This window comes from Aethalodelphis obliquidens, unplaced genomic scaffold, assembly GCF_003676395.1.
Source record: "Aethalodelphis obliquidens isolate GAN/ISIS:26980383/991018 unplaced genomic scaffold, ASM367639v1 scaffold53, whole genome shotgun sequence".
Taxonomy (NCBI): Eukaryota; Metazoa; Chordata; class Mammalia; order Artiodactyla; family Delphinidae; genus Aethalodelphis; species Aethalodelphis obliquidens.
The window spans coordinates 12,719,023-12,733,767 of NW_020837997.1; the positions used below are offsets into that span (position 1 = coordinate 12,719,023).

At 57.9% G+C, this 14,745-nt stretch overlaps 1 protein-coding gene across 1 annotated transcript; it reads right to left on the reverse strand.

Annotated features, from left to right (window-relative positions):
* Window positions 1-1,498: 1,498 nt before the first annotated feature.
* ATP8B3 (ATPase phospholipid transporting 8B3) lies at window positions 1,499-14,745 on the reverse strand. Its single transcript, XM_027086027.1, is given in 14 exon segments — window positions 1,499-4,128; window positions 4,130-4,518; window positions 4,521-4,764; window positions 7,852-8,075; window positions 8,185-8,320; window positions 8,582-8,702; window positions 8,938-9,013; window positions 10,119-10,234; window positions 10,369-10,613; window positions 12,244-12,630; window positions 12,935-12,945; window positions 13,015-13,110; window positions 13,589-13,647; window positions 14,302-14,745. Coding segments are annotated over 14 exon segments (2,586 nt in total). The 5' UTR covers window positions 14,550-14,745; the 3' UTR covers window positions 1,499-3,894.

Sequence of the window (14,745 nt, forward strand, 5' to 3'; positions counted from 1 at the left end):
CGCTGGGGTCGCGGCGTCGCCCTCTGCTCGGGACCCCCCGGAACTTCCCCCACCTCCCAGCGCTCGGGGGTGCGGCGCTGGGCCTGCAGGGGCGCAGGGGTGAACCGGTCCTGCTGCTGCTTCTTCTCCAAAGAGAGAAAGAAGATGATGAACAAGGTGGAATCTGCTTGCTCTAATTTTTGCCAAAAGAAAAACAAAAAATGACAAAGGGGAAGGAAGGGTCAGAAATGAAGATGAGCACGCCCCCCTCCCCTGCTCACCCTCTCCAGGTGACCTCCAGGAGTGGCCGGCAGCTGGATCCCAAGAGCCTGCTCCCCCGCCCAGGGCTCAAGAGCTGGAGGCTAGAAGGAACCTCTCCCCACAAAACCGCCTCCCACCCCCTGACCACCACCTCCCACCCCCTGACCACCGCCTCCCAGAGAGGTGGCCACACCCCTCCCCTTTGAGAATGCAAGAGACATTTCTAATGAAATGCCCCTCCTCCTCCCCAGGTAAAGGCTACCTCACTCAAATGTTCATGTCTGTGATTGGAAAAATCACGCCTGATACCAAAGATTTCCCCCAAGGACTTGTGCTGGATGCTAGGATTCCCTCGCCTGGGGACCAGGTGTGGGCGAGGGTCTGCTTTGGGCCCTGCCCCCCAGGTGCCACCTGTCCACCACCAGAGAGAGCAGAGAGAGAAAGAGAGACAGAGAGAGAGAGACAGAGTGGGAGGGAGGGAGAGGGTGGTGAGGTCGATGAGTGCCTTTTTCTTGAACCAAAGACGTGTGTGAGATGCTCTCTTGTCCTTATCGACTCGCTATTCTCCCCGCTTTTCAAGCAACCGGATCTGAGTGATGCTTCTAGAACCTTTGGGTGTTGAGGCAGAATCCTAAGGGTCCCCATTCCCGCTCAGCAACAACCCCTCCCCCCAGACACACGTACACACTCCTGTGCACACACTGGTCCCACCACACTGGGAGCTGGGGTCTGGGTGGACACGGCCCCTCCCTCAGCCTGCCACGAACACGTGGGCCCCACTTGAGAGAGCACCTGCTTTTGGGGGACGGGGATTCTCTGCTGGTTAAGTCACTTGCTGGTCCTGCATTCAAGGTCCAAGCGTCAGAGGCCAGGGCCTCCTGGGTTTGTCCCGTGTTGGACACTTAGGAATGGACATGGGACCTTTCTGGTGACGGGACCCCTCAAGCCCCAGTGACACGGGTCACAGAAGCGTCCCTGACTCCTGTGTCCCTTTCAAACACCCTCCTATTACATATGCACACACGCACGCATACACGTGCACACACACCATCTCCCTTCTGACGCCCCGCCCAGCCCCGCTTGCCCCAACACCCAGCTGGTTGTCACATACCAAAGACCATTCTCCACACAGGGAATGACACCTCCAGCACAGCTCCTTCGAGCCTTTGACAATTTTCTCTGAAATACCTCAAGATATTTAATGTATAGTTTATGTGATTAAAAAAAAAATCCTTAGCTAGTTTTTGGAATACGTGACTTGAAGCTTTATACCGTTAAATTATAATTTTGCAGACGATGGTATGTCATTTCTTTTGGTGAGCTCCGTGGGAGACGCGTTGAATGTCAGGGCAGGGGAAGCTGGGTGGTCAGAGGCAAAGGGCCGGGGGAGCATGAGCGAGAGAGAGAGTCTGGGAGCGCACGAGGAAGGACCTGCGGCGTTTACAGATTTCTTATTTCAATGCGTCCTTTAGGAAAGAGAGGAGAGAGAGAGCGTTGGATACCTTTCTGTTCTCTGGCGTGTTCTGTTTCTTGTTTTTTGAAGTCATGTCTTACAAGAGTATTTATTATTCTATGTGTTCTGTGTTCAAATGTAATTTAAGAAAAAGGAAGAAAAATGAAAAAAAAAGACGCAATGGAATTTGATTTGATGCATGACTAATGTACTTTTTCTTGAAGATAATGTACTAGGTGGAAGGGTGGGGGTGGGGCGGGGCCGCGGGGCCGGAGCCCCGGGATTCCGTGTCGCATCTTGTGTTTCATGCCCCAGTCGGTGCTGTTCGGTGCTCCTCGGCGCTGCTCTGTGTTACTCTCCCCCCTTTCCAAGGATCTGTGTCTAGCCGGCGGTGGGTGGACGGGCCTCAGGTGCAGAAGGAAGGCGGCTGGTGGCGGGGCCTCCAGCTCCTGGCACCAGAGTCCCTCCGGCTCCTGGTCCTGGGGCACCAGTGGGCGTCACTGCCACCTCGGGCCCCCCGCTCGGTCGGTTGGTCTCACGTTAGCATGAATTCCCAAGTGTCTTGTTCAGAGGAGACAATCAACCAATTCGAGTCTTGTCGCCTAGGTTGGTGGGGGGTGGGGTGTACCCCTACTTCCTCAGATCTGAAGGGCCCTCCTGAGACAACCCCCCCAAGGCAGGCACCTGCCCGGGCTCCACCCACACGCCCCAGCTCCCTCAGGCCTGGCCTTCACCTTTCTGTCTGGCCTGGGAGGTAGGGGGTGCACACCTGCGGAGCCCTCCCTCCCAGCCCCCACTGGTACCCAGAGAACAAAGGGGCCCCCAAAAAATCATGAAAGGGGGCTCTGGGACAGTCTCCCGGACTGTGACTCTTCTGCCACGGGGCCCACGCTCCCACCAGGGGAGAACCCACTTTCCAGGACAGGCCCCAGGTAAGGTGGGTTTGGGTGGCCAAAGGGGGTCTCTCACACCCTGAAGGACAGAAGGCCCAAGTTTGGAGGGCTGGGCCTGGGGGCGCAGGTTCAACCCACCTGCAATGAGGGCGGGGGGTGGGGTGGGGCATGTTCCGGGGCCCCTGCACCGGCTGGAACTGGGGACACTCACATTCTTGGCCCAAAGCAGTTTCAGCCACACCAGCCCATCAGCTCCCTGGTCTCCTGTATCCCTGGCAGGCCCCCCAAGGGCTGGTCTTTGGGAGGATTGTCTCCACCAGGGGTGAGGGCGGCCAGGAGGCCATGTGGCCCTGAGTGTGTAATCACAACTGGACGCTAGGGCTGCTTTCAGGGGACACACGATTTGGGTCGTCCAAAGTCCTCCCCCGAACCCCCAGGGCTAGAGGGAACAGAGGCCCCCTCCACCCTACCCTCAGGCGACAGGCTTAAAAGTTTAAAAAAATATATCATCATCGCTGTGAACCATTGCTGTGCTGGATTTGTTGTTTTGTTTCCCTCCAATAAATTATTTTCTAGTCACTCACCTGGGCTTGTGCCTTTGCTGAATGGTGGGGGGGGAGGGGCTGGTGCAGGAGTGGGAGGCATGGGGCTCACCCTCCATGAAGGAGGAAGGGGACGAGGGAAAGTGGAAGCGGGCCTCTCCCAGCCCACCCCTCTCTGCTCTGAACTCAGCCCTCCCTGAGCCCCTGCCCCCACAGGGCTCCACACTCCACAGGGCCTTTGGGCCACCTGAGCCTCGGATCTTGCTGGGCTCTGCTTCTGAGGTGTCACTGACCACTGCCTTCTGGAGCCTAAAGTGTAAGGTGGTTTGTTTGAGAAGAAACCAGGGCAGCCCAGTGGAGGAAAAGGCTGGGCGGTGTCAGGACTGGACCTTATAAACTGCCCTGAGATAAGCCAGCAGGCTGCAGGCAGGAAGCCAGGGCTGGTAAGCAGAGTCTGCTCAGCACCCTTCTCCCTTCTGAGAGCAATAAAGCTTTTATCCACATTACCCCAGGGTAAAGAAACCCAAAGAAACCCAGCTTTCCCTGCAAATCCCCCATCAGGCCACTAGAGGTCAGTGTTTTGATTTTTAAAACCAGAAAAGAACTATTTCATGGGACATCACAGAAAGAAGTATAGGAAGAGAGAGCCTCAAGGAGACCTGGGGTCAGACAGACCGTGGTTTATTAGAGAAAGAGGAGCAGGTGGAGCCCCTGTCTTTGGGGGAAGGCCTCACGATGCTGGGTGACACTTACTAAGCCTGGGCAGTCACTGCTGTTCCTCAGGTGAGGGCGGCAGCCCTGCCGGATCAGGTGGAGTTTGACCCTCGCTGGGCCCTGGCAGCCACTCCATGGGCGACGGCTGCTTCTCCACAGGGGAGGGTTCCACCGCCATCGGCTGCTCGCTGGTGGATGATCCTCTTGCAGTTGGTGGTGGAGTTTCCATCACAGCAGTGAGGTTCGAGTTGGAAACTGGCCCCATCCCCTCCTTGGGAGGGCCCGGACTCCTTTTGCCAGGTGTACGGCCAGTTCTTCCAGGACAGTTTCCGGATCTTCCAGAGGAATGTCTTCTGCAAGTGTGCTGACCGGCTCTTCAAAGACAGCTGGCTTGAAGGCAGCATCTGGCTCTCAGAAGAAGTCATCTGGCTCTCCTCCACTGATAGTGGTGTCTCCTTGGTTGGTGGCAGACTCTGGGGAGTATATGGCCACGGTTCCTATGACAGTGACCCCTCCTGCCTCTTCGGCAACTTCTCCTGGAGAGACCCGGACAGCCGGTTTTTGGTGAGAGAGTGCTGGCTCTCCTGATAAGGAGAGGACTGCCCATCCACAGGCAAGGATGAGCTCACCTCGGAGGCAGGCTGAACATCCTCGGAGGACACCTTCCCCTGGTGCTCCCCAGGAACGACATCCTCCCGGGGTACCAGGAGGACTCCTCCATGCTTGAGGGCAGCTCATCAGGTGGCCTCGTGTGACCAACCAGCGTGTCGCTGTTGACCCCTGGTGACCTCCACAGAATTGTGCCCTGTGTGATGAGGTCCGCATAGCCCTCCCGGTGGGAGAAGGCATAGCTGGAGTGCCGGGTCCGTGCCTCCCGGAGGACATGGGGTATGGGCTCCACGGTGATGCTCTCCTCCTCCTTCTACAGAGCAAAGGGGAAAGCAGGAGTCATCAGGCTCCTGAGCCATGTTGACTGCTTTCGGGTCACCTGCCCCTCCAGTGGGGGCCAATCAGAGCCCTTTGCCACCATGGATTGGCCAGGCTCTTTCCTACCCAAGTTGACCCATGGAGTCCTCCATGGGACCTGACATTTTTCTGTTTTTCTTTTCCTTTGGCCACACCGCGCAGCATGTGGGATCCTACTTCCCCAACTAGGGATCGAACCTGTGCCCCTTGCCATGGAAGTGCAGAGTTCTAACCACTGGACCCCCAGGGAAGTCCCATGGGACGTGACTTCGGACCAGCCAATCGGATTCCTTCCCTAGGACCTGACTTTGGATCAGCCAATCAGAGTCTGGGGCAGCCCAATGTCCAGCCTGTGTGGGTGAAGGTGGCAGGTTTGTGGCCATGTCCTAGTCCACCATTCCAGTCAATTCTGGGGCCCAGCCCAGCTGCGACCCATCCTTCTAGATTCTGATTTTATGAGCCAGCGAGTCCTCTCCCCCACCTTTTTTCACTGTGGTAAAATGCACATAACATAAAATGTACCATTTCAACCATTTTTAAGTGCACAGCTCAGTGGCATTAAGTACATTCACACTGTCGTGCAACCATCCCCGCCATCATCTCCAGAACTTTCTCATCTTCCCAAACTGAAACTCTGTCCCCAAGAAACACTGACTCCCCACCCCCTCCCCCAGTCCCTGGCCGCCACCATCTACTTCCTGTCTCTATGGATGTGACTCCCCCAGGGATACCCTGTGAGTGGGATCAGACAGTATTTGTCCTTTTTTTTTTTTTTTTTTCGGTACGCGGGCCTCTCACTGTTGTGGCCTCTCCCGTTGCAGAGCACAGGCTCGGGACGCACAGGCTCAGCGGCCATGGCTCACGGGCCCAGCCGCTCCGCGGCATGTGGGATCTTCCCGGACCGGGGCACAAACCCGTGTCCCCTGCATCGGCAGGCGGACTCTCAACCACTGCGCCACCAGGGAAGCCCTGGTCTAATTCTTTTAAAGCAGCACCTTTGAGCCTGTTCTAAGTGGATGACTTCAATAAAAAGCTACAGGAGGGAAAACGGCTAGAGAGTGTGTTTTTAGATCATTTTCGATTTAGGAAATCACTGATGGGTAGAAGAGTTGGAAGAGACCTCAGAGACAAATAGCCCAGCTTCCTTCCCGAATGCATGAATCCAGACTAGTTAAAAGAATATCAGTTTCAGTTCCAAAAACCACTTTATGTGCATTATGGGATTGAGCAAATAAGTAACGATCAAACTTTTTTTACCAGAATCAAGTTTCTCACCATCGGAGATAAGAGTCACAAAGCAGTAAACGGAAAAGGCTAAGCTGAGCCTTGTTCTGTGGGTCAGGAAGCAGAGGTATCAGTGTGAACTCACATACACAAAAATAGATAGATGGATAGGTGTCGATAGCGATATAGATTTGCATCTAAGCATGGGTTAACATGTGTGCATTTCCTAGCTCTGTCTACCGAGAGGATAATGGCATCCCAGTAGCAAAATGACCACACTAAGCACTTGGATCTTGGTGTCTAACTACCATTCTCTGGTGAAGAGAACCAGGGCTCCATATGGGAATGGCTCATTCCAGGGTTGGGGCACAGAAAAGACAAAATGGGCCTGGAACCTCTTGTAGCACCAGGAAGTGAGGATGTACTCAGAGAAGAGCAGGCACGTGGCAAAGGGGCAAATCGGGGACAACTTGAGCAACAAAGCATAGAATAAAATAAACACCCACGAGTCCACACTGATAGAAATAAATAATTGAATAAATAAATAGGGGAGAAGGAACAGTTCTTCCCATGGAAGAATTCCAATTAACAAATACAGAAAGACTGGACACTGTCCCCTCTAAGATCAGGAACAAGACAAAGGTGCCTGCTTTCACCATGGCAATTCAACATTGCAATGGAAGTCCTAGCCAGAGCAATTAGGCAGGAAAAAGAAATTCAAAGTATCCAAATTGGAAAGGGAGAGGTAAAACTATCTCTATTTGCAGAGGACAGGATCTATATGCAGAAAATCCCAAAGGATTCACAGGAAAGCTACTAGAGCCAATAAACAAATTCAACAAAGCTGAAGGGCACACAGATCAACACACACACAAAACTGTTTCTATATACCAGCAATAAGCAATCTCAAAAGTGAATTAAAGAAACAATTCCATTTAGAGCAGCATCTAAAAGAAGAAAATATCTAGAAATAAAAAGTAAAACAAAAATATATATTTATGGGGCTTCCCTGGTGGTGCAGTGGTTGAGAGTCCGCCTGCCGATGCAGGGGACACGGGTTTGTGCCCCGGTCCGGGAGGATCCCACATGCCGCGGAGCGGCTGGGCCCATGAGCCATGGACGCTGAGCCTGCGCGTCCGGCGCCTGTGCTCCGCGACGGGAGAGGCCACAGCAGGGAGAGGCCCGCGTACCGCAAAAAAAAAAAAAAAATAATAATAATAAAAAATATATATATATATATATATACATATATATATTTATGAGGGCTGCTGCTGTAAAGCTCTCTCTCAAATACCTTGGCATTAGTGACGGGGAGCTCATTCCCTCTCACTGTAGTCTATCTTCAGACAATTTCCTTACACACAGGGGACATCACTGCCCTACAACTCCTCTAACGCTCTGGAGAGCACAGCTAGTATTCACCATGATACTGTCAAGAGTCTTGAAGTTAGGGAACCAGCCCCCATAGTCTTATCTTCTCTCAAGTTCAAGCTCTCATTGTCTCTCCTTGAAGGATGTATATTTGGAGCACCTGTCCTGCCCTTGCTCCAAAGCTCAAATTTGCCAAATATCCCTGAAAAGGCTTGGCACTGAGCTGGGCGTGGAACCATCCCTTCCCTTCATCTGGAATCTCTACCTCTATGAATGCGGCCAAATAAAAGTCTGTGCTGCTCTGTGACTTCAGGCAACTCTGCCCCGTGATGACCCGAGTGTGAGCCTGCCTGCTGCCTTCCTGGAGGCTATGGGAAGGACACGGCAATCCCAGAGCCCACCCCCCCCCGGCCCCCCCGCCCCAAGAGGGGAGTTCCCTCCAGCGCACCTGGGCCGTGAAGCCGCTGTAGAAAGTGAACCAGATCTGGACCATCATGCTGGCCAGTGTCTTGTAGATAAAGTAGCGCAGGAACTTGCAGACGCGCGTGTAGGACCAACGGCCATGCACCAGCAGCAGCCGCCGCAGGAAGCAGAACTGGGCCAGCACATAGTCGCTGTTCTGCACCGCCTGCATGCCCTCCTGACCCGCCAGCCCCATGCCGATGTCCGCAGCTGCAGAGACACACGCAGCCTGTCGGCCCCGGGCCCCTCAGCTACCACCACCGCCTGCTGCCAGCCGCCGGCCTCCCCGCACGCTGCTGCCCACCACCCACGAACCGTCACACCAGGGACAGGCGTCTGGCCTGCAGGAAGTCCGCCCTCTCCTCTCTGGGCTCCTGCCAGGGCTCCTCCTCTTCCAAGCTCACGTTCTGGACCAGGGCCCGGGCCTCCGTGCGCAGGGACAGCAGCAGCTGGTCCTGGCCCGCGGGGGACAGGGGGCGCGTCACTCAGCTGCACCACTGCCCTCCAGGAACGCCCCGACTGGGCCCTCCTCCCGGCTGGACCTGACTGCGTCCTTCCCTTGCTCTCGCCCTGCTGAGAACCATCTCTCGGTGTGACGCTTCAGGCCCTTCGCCTTGGCTGGTCCAACACCACATCTGGGGGCCTTTTGGTGGAGGCCGTCCCCAGCCCCCTCCCAGGTACCAAGGTCCCGCTGCCTACCCTGAGCTGACATTGACCAGGAACTCCCCGTTAATGACCAAGGCCATTTTGACCTGCAGGGGGAGCTGTTTGTTCAGGTGGCCCTTCTTGCCACCCTGCAGGCTATTGCTGCTCTCCCAGTAGACCTCCAGGATCTGCCTGCAGGGGTCCAGCAGGGGCCCAGCAGGGGCTCAGCCACACCAGCCGCACGGGCTTCCTTGCACCCACTCCCCAGCTGTGCCTTGGTTTCCCCCTCTGGGAGCCCCACCAGGCAGAGGCTGAGGGCATTCTGCAGACCCCAGAGCCATGCCTGGGCCATGGGTGGTGCCCTGCCCCAACCCTGACCCCCCCAACACAGGCTCATGCACCCAACCACCCAACCCCCACGTCTTACACAATCTCCTTCTCCTCCAGAATGATCATGTTTTCCGAGAGCAGCTGGCAGGCAAAGCCGATGTTCACCGCTGTCTCTGCAAACCAGCCCAGCTCAGCCCCTCCACAGCCCCCTGCCTGGCGGCCATGCCCACTCTGCCCATCACAGCAGCATGCCCCTCCCCCTGGCCACAGCAATTGGTTTGGAGGAGGGCATGTGACCATGCCAGCCAATGAGAGTCAGCCCTGAGACTTTGGTGGCAGCTCTGAGCAGAGGGGGCTCCATTCCACTCGCCTGGCTGGAGCTGGGCTGCCAGTGAGAGGTGGGTCTGGGGCCAGGGCCAAGGGATCGTTAGACATATCGTGCTTAGGGCCCCAAGGCACTTCCAGGAACCCACAAAAATGAATTAATTTGTTTAAAAAAAATAAAGAAGAGGGAAAAAAATGAATATAAAAATGCAGCCTGGGTATTTGTCTTTACTCCAGCACAGCTGTTAAACGTCATCCTAAATATTTTGTGTGTACGTGCCTCCTGTCCGCAGAAGTTCTAATGCAGCCCTGCAGGCACCCATGCCCAGTGGGGCCCCGGAGAAGCCTCACTGGAGTGGAGTCATGGCTCCACGGCCACAGGACCTGAGGTTCCATTCCAGCTTGGCTCCTGGGTGGCTGAGCAACTGCGGCAGGTGCCCATGCTCTCTGAGCCCCGCTGGGTCATCTATGAGGCAGGGGTAATGAGGGCCCCACTGCATGGCGCTGCCAGGGGGCCAAACCCCAAGGAGACGCTGAGCATGGCACCGGCCCACCCGAGGGAGGCGCCCAGGGGACCCCAGTCCATTGTTCCCTGAGCTCCCTTCCCAGGGACAAGGTGGAGGGCAATGCTGAACTCAGACAAGAGGGATAGGCCAGGACTTCCCTGGCGGTCCAGTGGTTAAGACTTCGCCTTCCAATGCAGGGAGTGCAGGTTTGATCCCTGGTCTGGGAGCTAAGATCCCACATGCCTTGTGGCCAAAAAACCAACATATAAAACAGAAGCAACACTGTAACAAGTTCAATAAAGACTTTAAGAATGGTCCACAACAAAAATAAATCTTTGGAAAAAAAAGAAAAAAAAGAGGGATGGGCCGACGGTGGTGCCCAGGCAGGGGTGAGCTCTCCCCGCGCCTCCCTTCTCGCCACGTTGGGGGCGGCCGCCCTGGGGCCCGCCTTGCTTGTCCCCTGCGGGAACCCACACTCTGATGCCCCCCTGCTTAAGACACTGGATGCTGTCGAGGACACCGTCCTGGAGCCTGTCCTCGACGTCTGTGGCTCCCAGCAGCCGGGGGTGGGCGTGGGGACAGCCTGAGCAGGGAGCCAGCTCCCTGGAGGGGCTGAGGGGCTGGAGCTGGGGTGCGGGCGCCCCTCCCCCTGAGCTCCACCCACCTGGAGGTTCTGCTCCATCTCCTCGTACAGCGGGTGCAGGGCATGGGCACGGTTCTGCAGCAGGATGCTGGCTTCCTGGTGCCGCTGGCGCCACTCTTCGTACATGTCTTCGTCCACCTCCTTGCAGGCCATGCACAGTGTCCACAGGGTCTGCTCGGCCAAGGACTGGGCCCCGGGCGGGCAGGCGGCGCTGGCACCCCCGCCAACCCCTGCCCCCTCACCCGGGCACCTCTCCCTCTGCCTGGGGTCACCCAACCTACCCACCACCCACAGTCTTGTCTTCCCGGGCAGGGGGAGCTAGGACCACGTGCCGCCCTGCTCCACACCCGCTCTGTCTCAGCCCGCCCCCTGCCCCCCCCCCCCCCCGCCCGCCGATGCCCAGCTGTTTTGCCCCCAGACCTCACAGGCAAATTCTAACTATTCCGTAAGACACTCGGTGCAGCCCTGCCAGAGCCCTCTGCCGTCAGGGCTCCCCCAGCCCCAGACCCCTCCCTCTGCCTCATTTTTCAAGGAGCTGAGGCCTCTGGGGTGGGTGGAACTGTAAGGATCCTGGGGACTCTGTCTCCAGACCCCAGGAAAGACCCAGAGCTCACTCGCCCCAGGGGGGCCCATCGTGGCTCCTTCCTTCCCTCCTACGCCCCAACCCTCCCCCAGGCTTTTCGCCTGTTGCCTGGGGTCTTGCTTCTGTTCCTGACTGAAGGTGGGCTTGAGCGGCTGAGCTTGGACAGGTCAGGAGCTCCAGACAGGCCTGTGCTCCTCTCGTGCCTCAGTTTCCCCATCCACTCCATAGGCGGTTAAGCCAAGCCGTCTTGCCGAGCTCCTGGGCTCTGGGTCATGGTTCTGACTGCACTTCCTCGGTTGTGGGTCACAGACCAGCTGCCTGCTCCCCACCCCCCACCCACTTCCCGGCAGAGGTAGAACAGGGCAGTCTGGGAGGCCCCCGTGTGGAGGGACACAGGACATTTCTTTCCCCAAGCAGTCCCACTGGCCCCTGTGCTGGGTGAGGCTGGGGACCTGCAGGGTCAGGGCTGGGCCAGCACGGCAGGACAGCCCCATGTCAGGGTCGGGGCGGGAACAGCTCCCTGGAGGTGGGGACCTATGGCTGAACCTTGAGGACCAAAGGATGGTGACTGAGCGCTAGAGTGGAGGAAGGCATTCCTAGCAGAGGGAATAGCGTGTGCAAAGGTCCTGAGGCAACACCTGAGCATGGAGGAAACTGCAAGCCAGAAATTGGGGTTCTGGGGAACCCCGCGAGGTCAAGGAGGGACCAGGATAGACAGGATAGCAGAACACAGAAAGACAGTCTGGAAAGTTGGGCCAAGGCGTTTGGGCTTCACCCACGGAGACAAAAGTTTTGGGGCAGAGAGGGCTAAGCACGTCCTGGAAACTAGGCCTGGCTGGGATAGGGGGGTAGCAACCAGAACAAAAGCCTAACCACAGGGTGTCCTTGCGTGACTGAGAAAAAGGTATTCCCTTTGGGCAGGTGCAGCTTGGAGTTTGGCTCCCTCTCCAGCGTGTGTGTGTGTGTGTGTGTGTGCGCGCGCGCGCGCGTGCTGGGCAGAATAGTGCACAACCTGATCAACTGTACATGGCTGCCCTGGGTACCTGAGGCCATTTCTCTGCACACTCTCCTCTCCTGCCCTTCTCCTCCTGTCCCTGTGCCCTTGAACCTGCCCCTCCACCCTCCCTTCCCACAGGGACTCACGGCCAAGGCCTCTTCCGTGGTCCACTCCATCAGGCCTTTCTTCTGCAGGCACTGGAAACTGCCCATCCCTCACCCATCTCCATCCATGACCAGCCTGATGCCAGGAAGTGACCCGGCGGGTCCCAAGAACCTAATCCTTCCTCCTGGCCCTCTGGGATCAGCTCAGCCTGCTGGGGCCAAAGGGGTCAGGAGGCCACCTTAGACCTGGAGGGGCCACCCATGCACCCTCAGCATCCAACATATATTGAGCGCCTCCTGTGTGCCAGGCCCTGGGCTGGGCAGTGGGGACCCAGCCATGAGGGTGCTCCCAGTGTGAGGGGGGCTGGACACTGACTCACCAGCCACACAGACAAACACGGGGTAGGACCACCCTGGGTCTACAGAGCCACGTGGGAAGGTGGGAAGGGAGGGCTTCCTGGAGGAGGTGGCTTGAGCAGGTAGGAGGAGTGGAGTGGGCACAGGCACTGACCCCTGGGGCTGCCCCACCCGCCCCACCTGGAGGATGATGATGAGAAGGAAGTAGAGGCTGGACATGCGGTGGAACTGCTGGTACAGGTTCAAGGGCAGGAAGGAGAAGACATTGTACTTGGCCTGTGGATGACGTTCCCCTGGGACGAGAGCCGGCAGCCGGCATGGGGGCGCCGTCCAGGAGGGCCCGGGTTCCCACCCAGCCCCATCCGCCTCCCCCTTCCCTCCGGCCATGACCAGCGCGGGTGCAGACCCAGTGAGCCGAGCTGTGACCCCAGGACTCCCCGCGTGAGACGCAGGCCGGGGGTTTCAGGTAGAGCCCAATGGACACGCTGTACCGTGAAGGTTGCCTAGTAACTTATTTAGGGCGGAGGAGACACGCGAAGCGCCAGCACTGGACCCCACGACTCGGCGAGGGCGGCGCTACAGTCCTCAGGACTAAGTGGACTGACCCAGCATGCAGAGCTTGGGTGGCAGGTCCCGGAGGCCCGCGGGGGTTGGGCCTGCCCACCTTGTACTTCTTCCTCTGCCAGCACAGGAAGACCTTCTCCTTGAACTGGTTGTTGTAGGACCGGTTGTTGGCTTGCACCTCCCAGGTGAACTCTGAGGCCCGAGAGGACAAACACGGGCTAATGACACCCCGGAGGAGGGCTAAGGGGCCCCCCGGTGATCCAGCCCGTAAACAGATGAGAGGGCCCACGCGGCCCCTGCACAACAGTAGGCACTCGGGGAGCCCAGGTGGATCTGAGCATCCGGCTCCCCTTGAGCCAATCCCTAGGCCCTGGGAGACCCACTCACGCACATTCCTTCTACAGAGGGGTAAACTGAGGCCCAGGGACGGGTGCCGAGGTGTCCAAGGCTCCACTCCCTGCCCAGATAGTTCTGGGCTCACAGGCCCACAAATCCTGAGTCCACCTTTCAGTGATAGGATTTTGAACTCTTTGTAACCCACTGAGAACCGCGTGCTTGGCCTCCCGTCTCCCCACTTCAGTCATTGCACTTTAACGCCCCTTGTCGGGGTCTCCCTGGCACCCCCTCACTCTACCTCCAGCCCTGCGCCCGCACTTGGCCAGACATGCACCCGAGTTCTTCTCCTCCTCAAGGTTTTCTCAGTACGCGAGGCTGCCCGTGCTGGTGGGGCTGTCGAGGAGAGGGGTCTGAGGTCACACTGGCAGCCGGACAGTGCCCACCACTCCACCTTCTTTGAAATGTCACCTCCCACGTCCATCTGCTGTCCCCTCCCCAGGCTCTGGAGGTCCAGTCGCCAGCTGTGAGTCCTTCCCCGTTACAGTCGGTCACCTGGCCGCTGCTCCCCACCCCTGTGGCCCCCTATGGCCCCCCATGGTCGTCCCCCATCACCTCTCCGGGGCCGATCGCACCCACATCCTCCCGGGCCCCCCTGCTGCCCCTCCTGCCCCAATCCCCACACGGCACACGATGCCCAGCCTGGTCAGGTGCTCAGTCAATGTTTGTTGACAGACTAAATGGGGCCCCAGGGCTCTCCATCATGTCTCGAAGTGTGTTTGAGGACCAAGGGGCTGAGAGGTCTGAGTGTGGTGTTGGGGCAGGGACTGCCAGCCCTCCACAGAGCCCGGAGCCTTCCCACCAGCTAGTTCATGGTCACTCCTAGTCCTTCCGTGCCCTTGGCAGCTCCCGAAAATGACTCCCACCCCCAGCACTCAGCAGCTCCCTACTCCCCACGCCCTGGCCCCGCTGTTCCCTCTGCCGGGAGCACCATTCCTGCTCGCATGGCCGGAGCTTTCTCACCCTTCGGCTCTCAGCCCCTACTTCTCCTACTGCCCAGCCTTGTTCTGCCGCTTCCTCTGGGCTTCCCCTCTGCCTGCGGGATCCCCCATCCCATTTCTGATCACCCTCTCTCCTCTGCTTCTTCCCCTGTCTGGGCTGCCTGATGAAATTGGAACCTCCCAGGGCAGGGACTGCTGGCGTCTGGGTCACTGGTCCCGGGGCCCCCAGGGGGAGGGAGGGCCTGGCTCAGGGCCAGCTCTGATGCTCCTGGGGGCCCGAGCAAGGCCAGTGCCCATTCACCAGATGAGGAAAAGTGAGGCTCATCCCGTGGGGCCACAGCCGGGATGAGCTCTGGCCCCACCGGAGCCAGAGCCGGGGGAAACCCGGCCGGGGTTAGACGAATGCTGTGGGCCAGAATCCAATCAAAGCGTATCAGGGGGCAGGGACACGCCCTCCTCCCTCACATTCTCAGCTCACCGGAACGCCCACTAC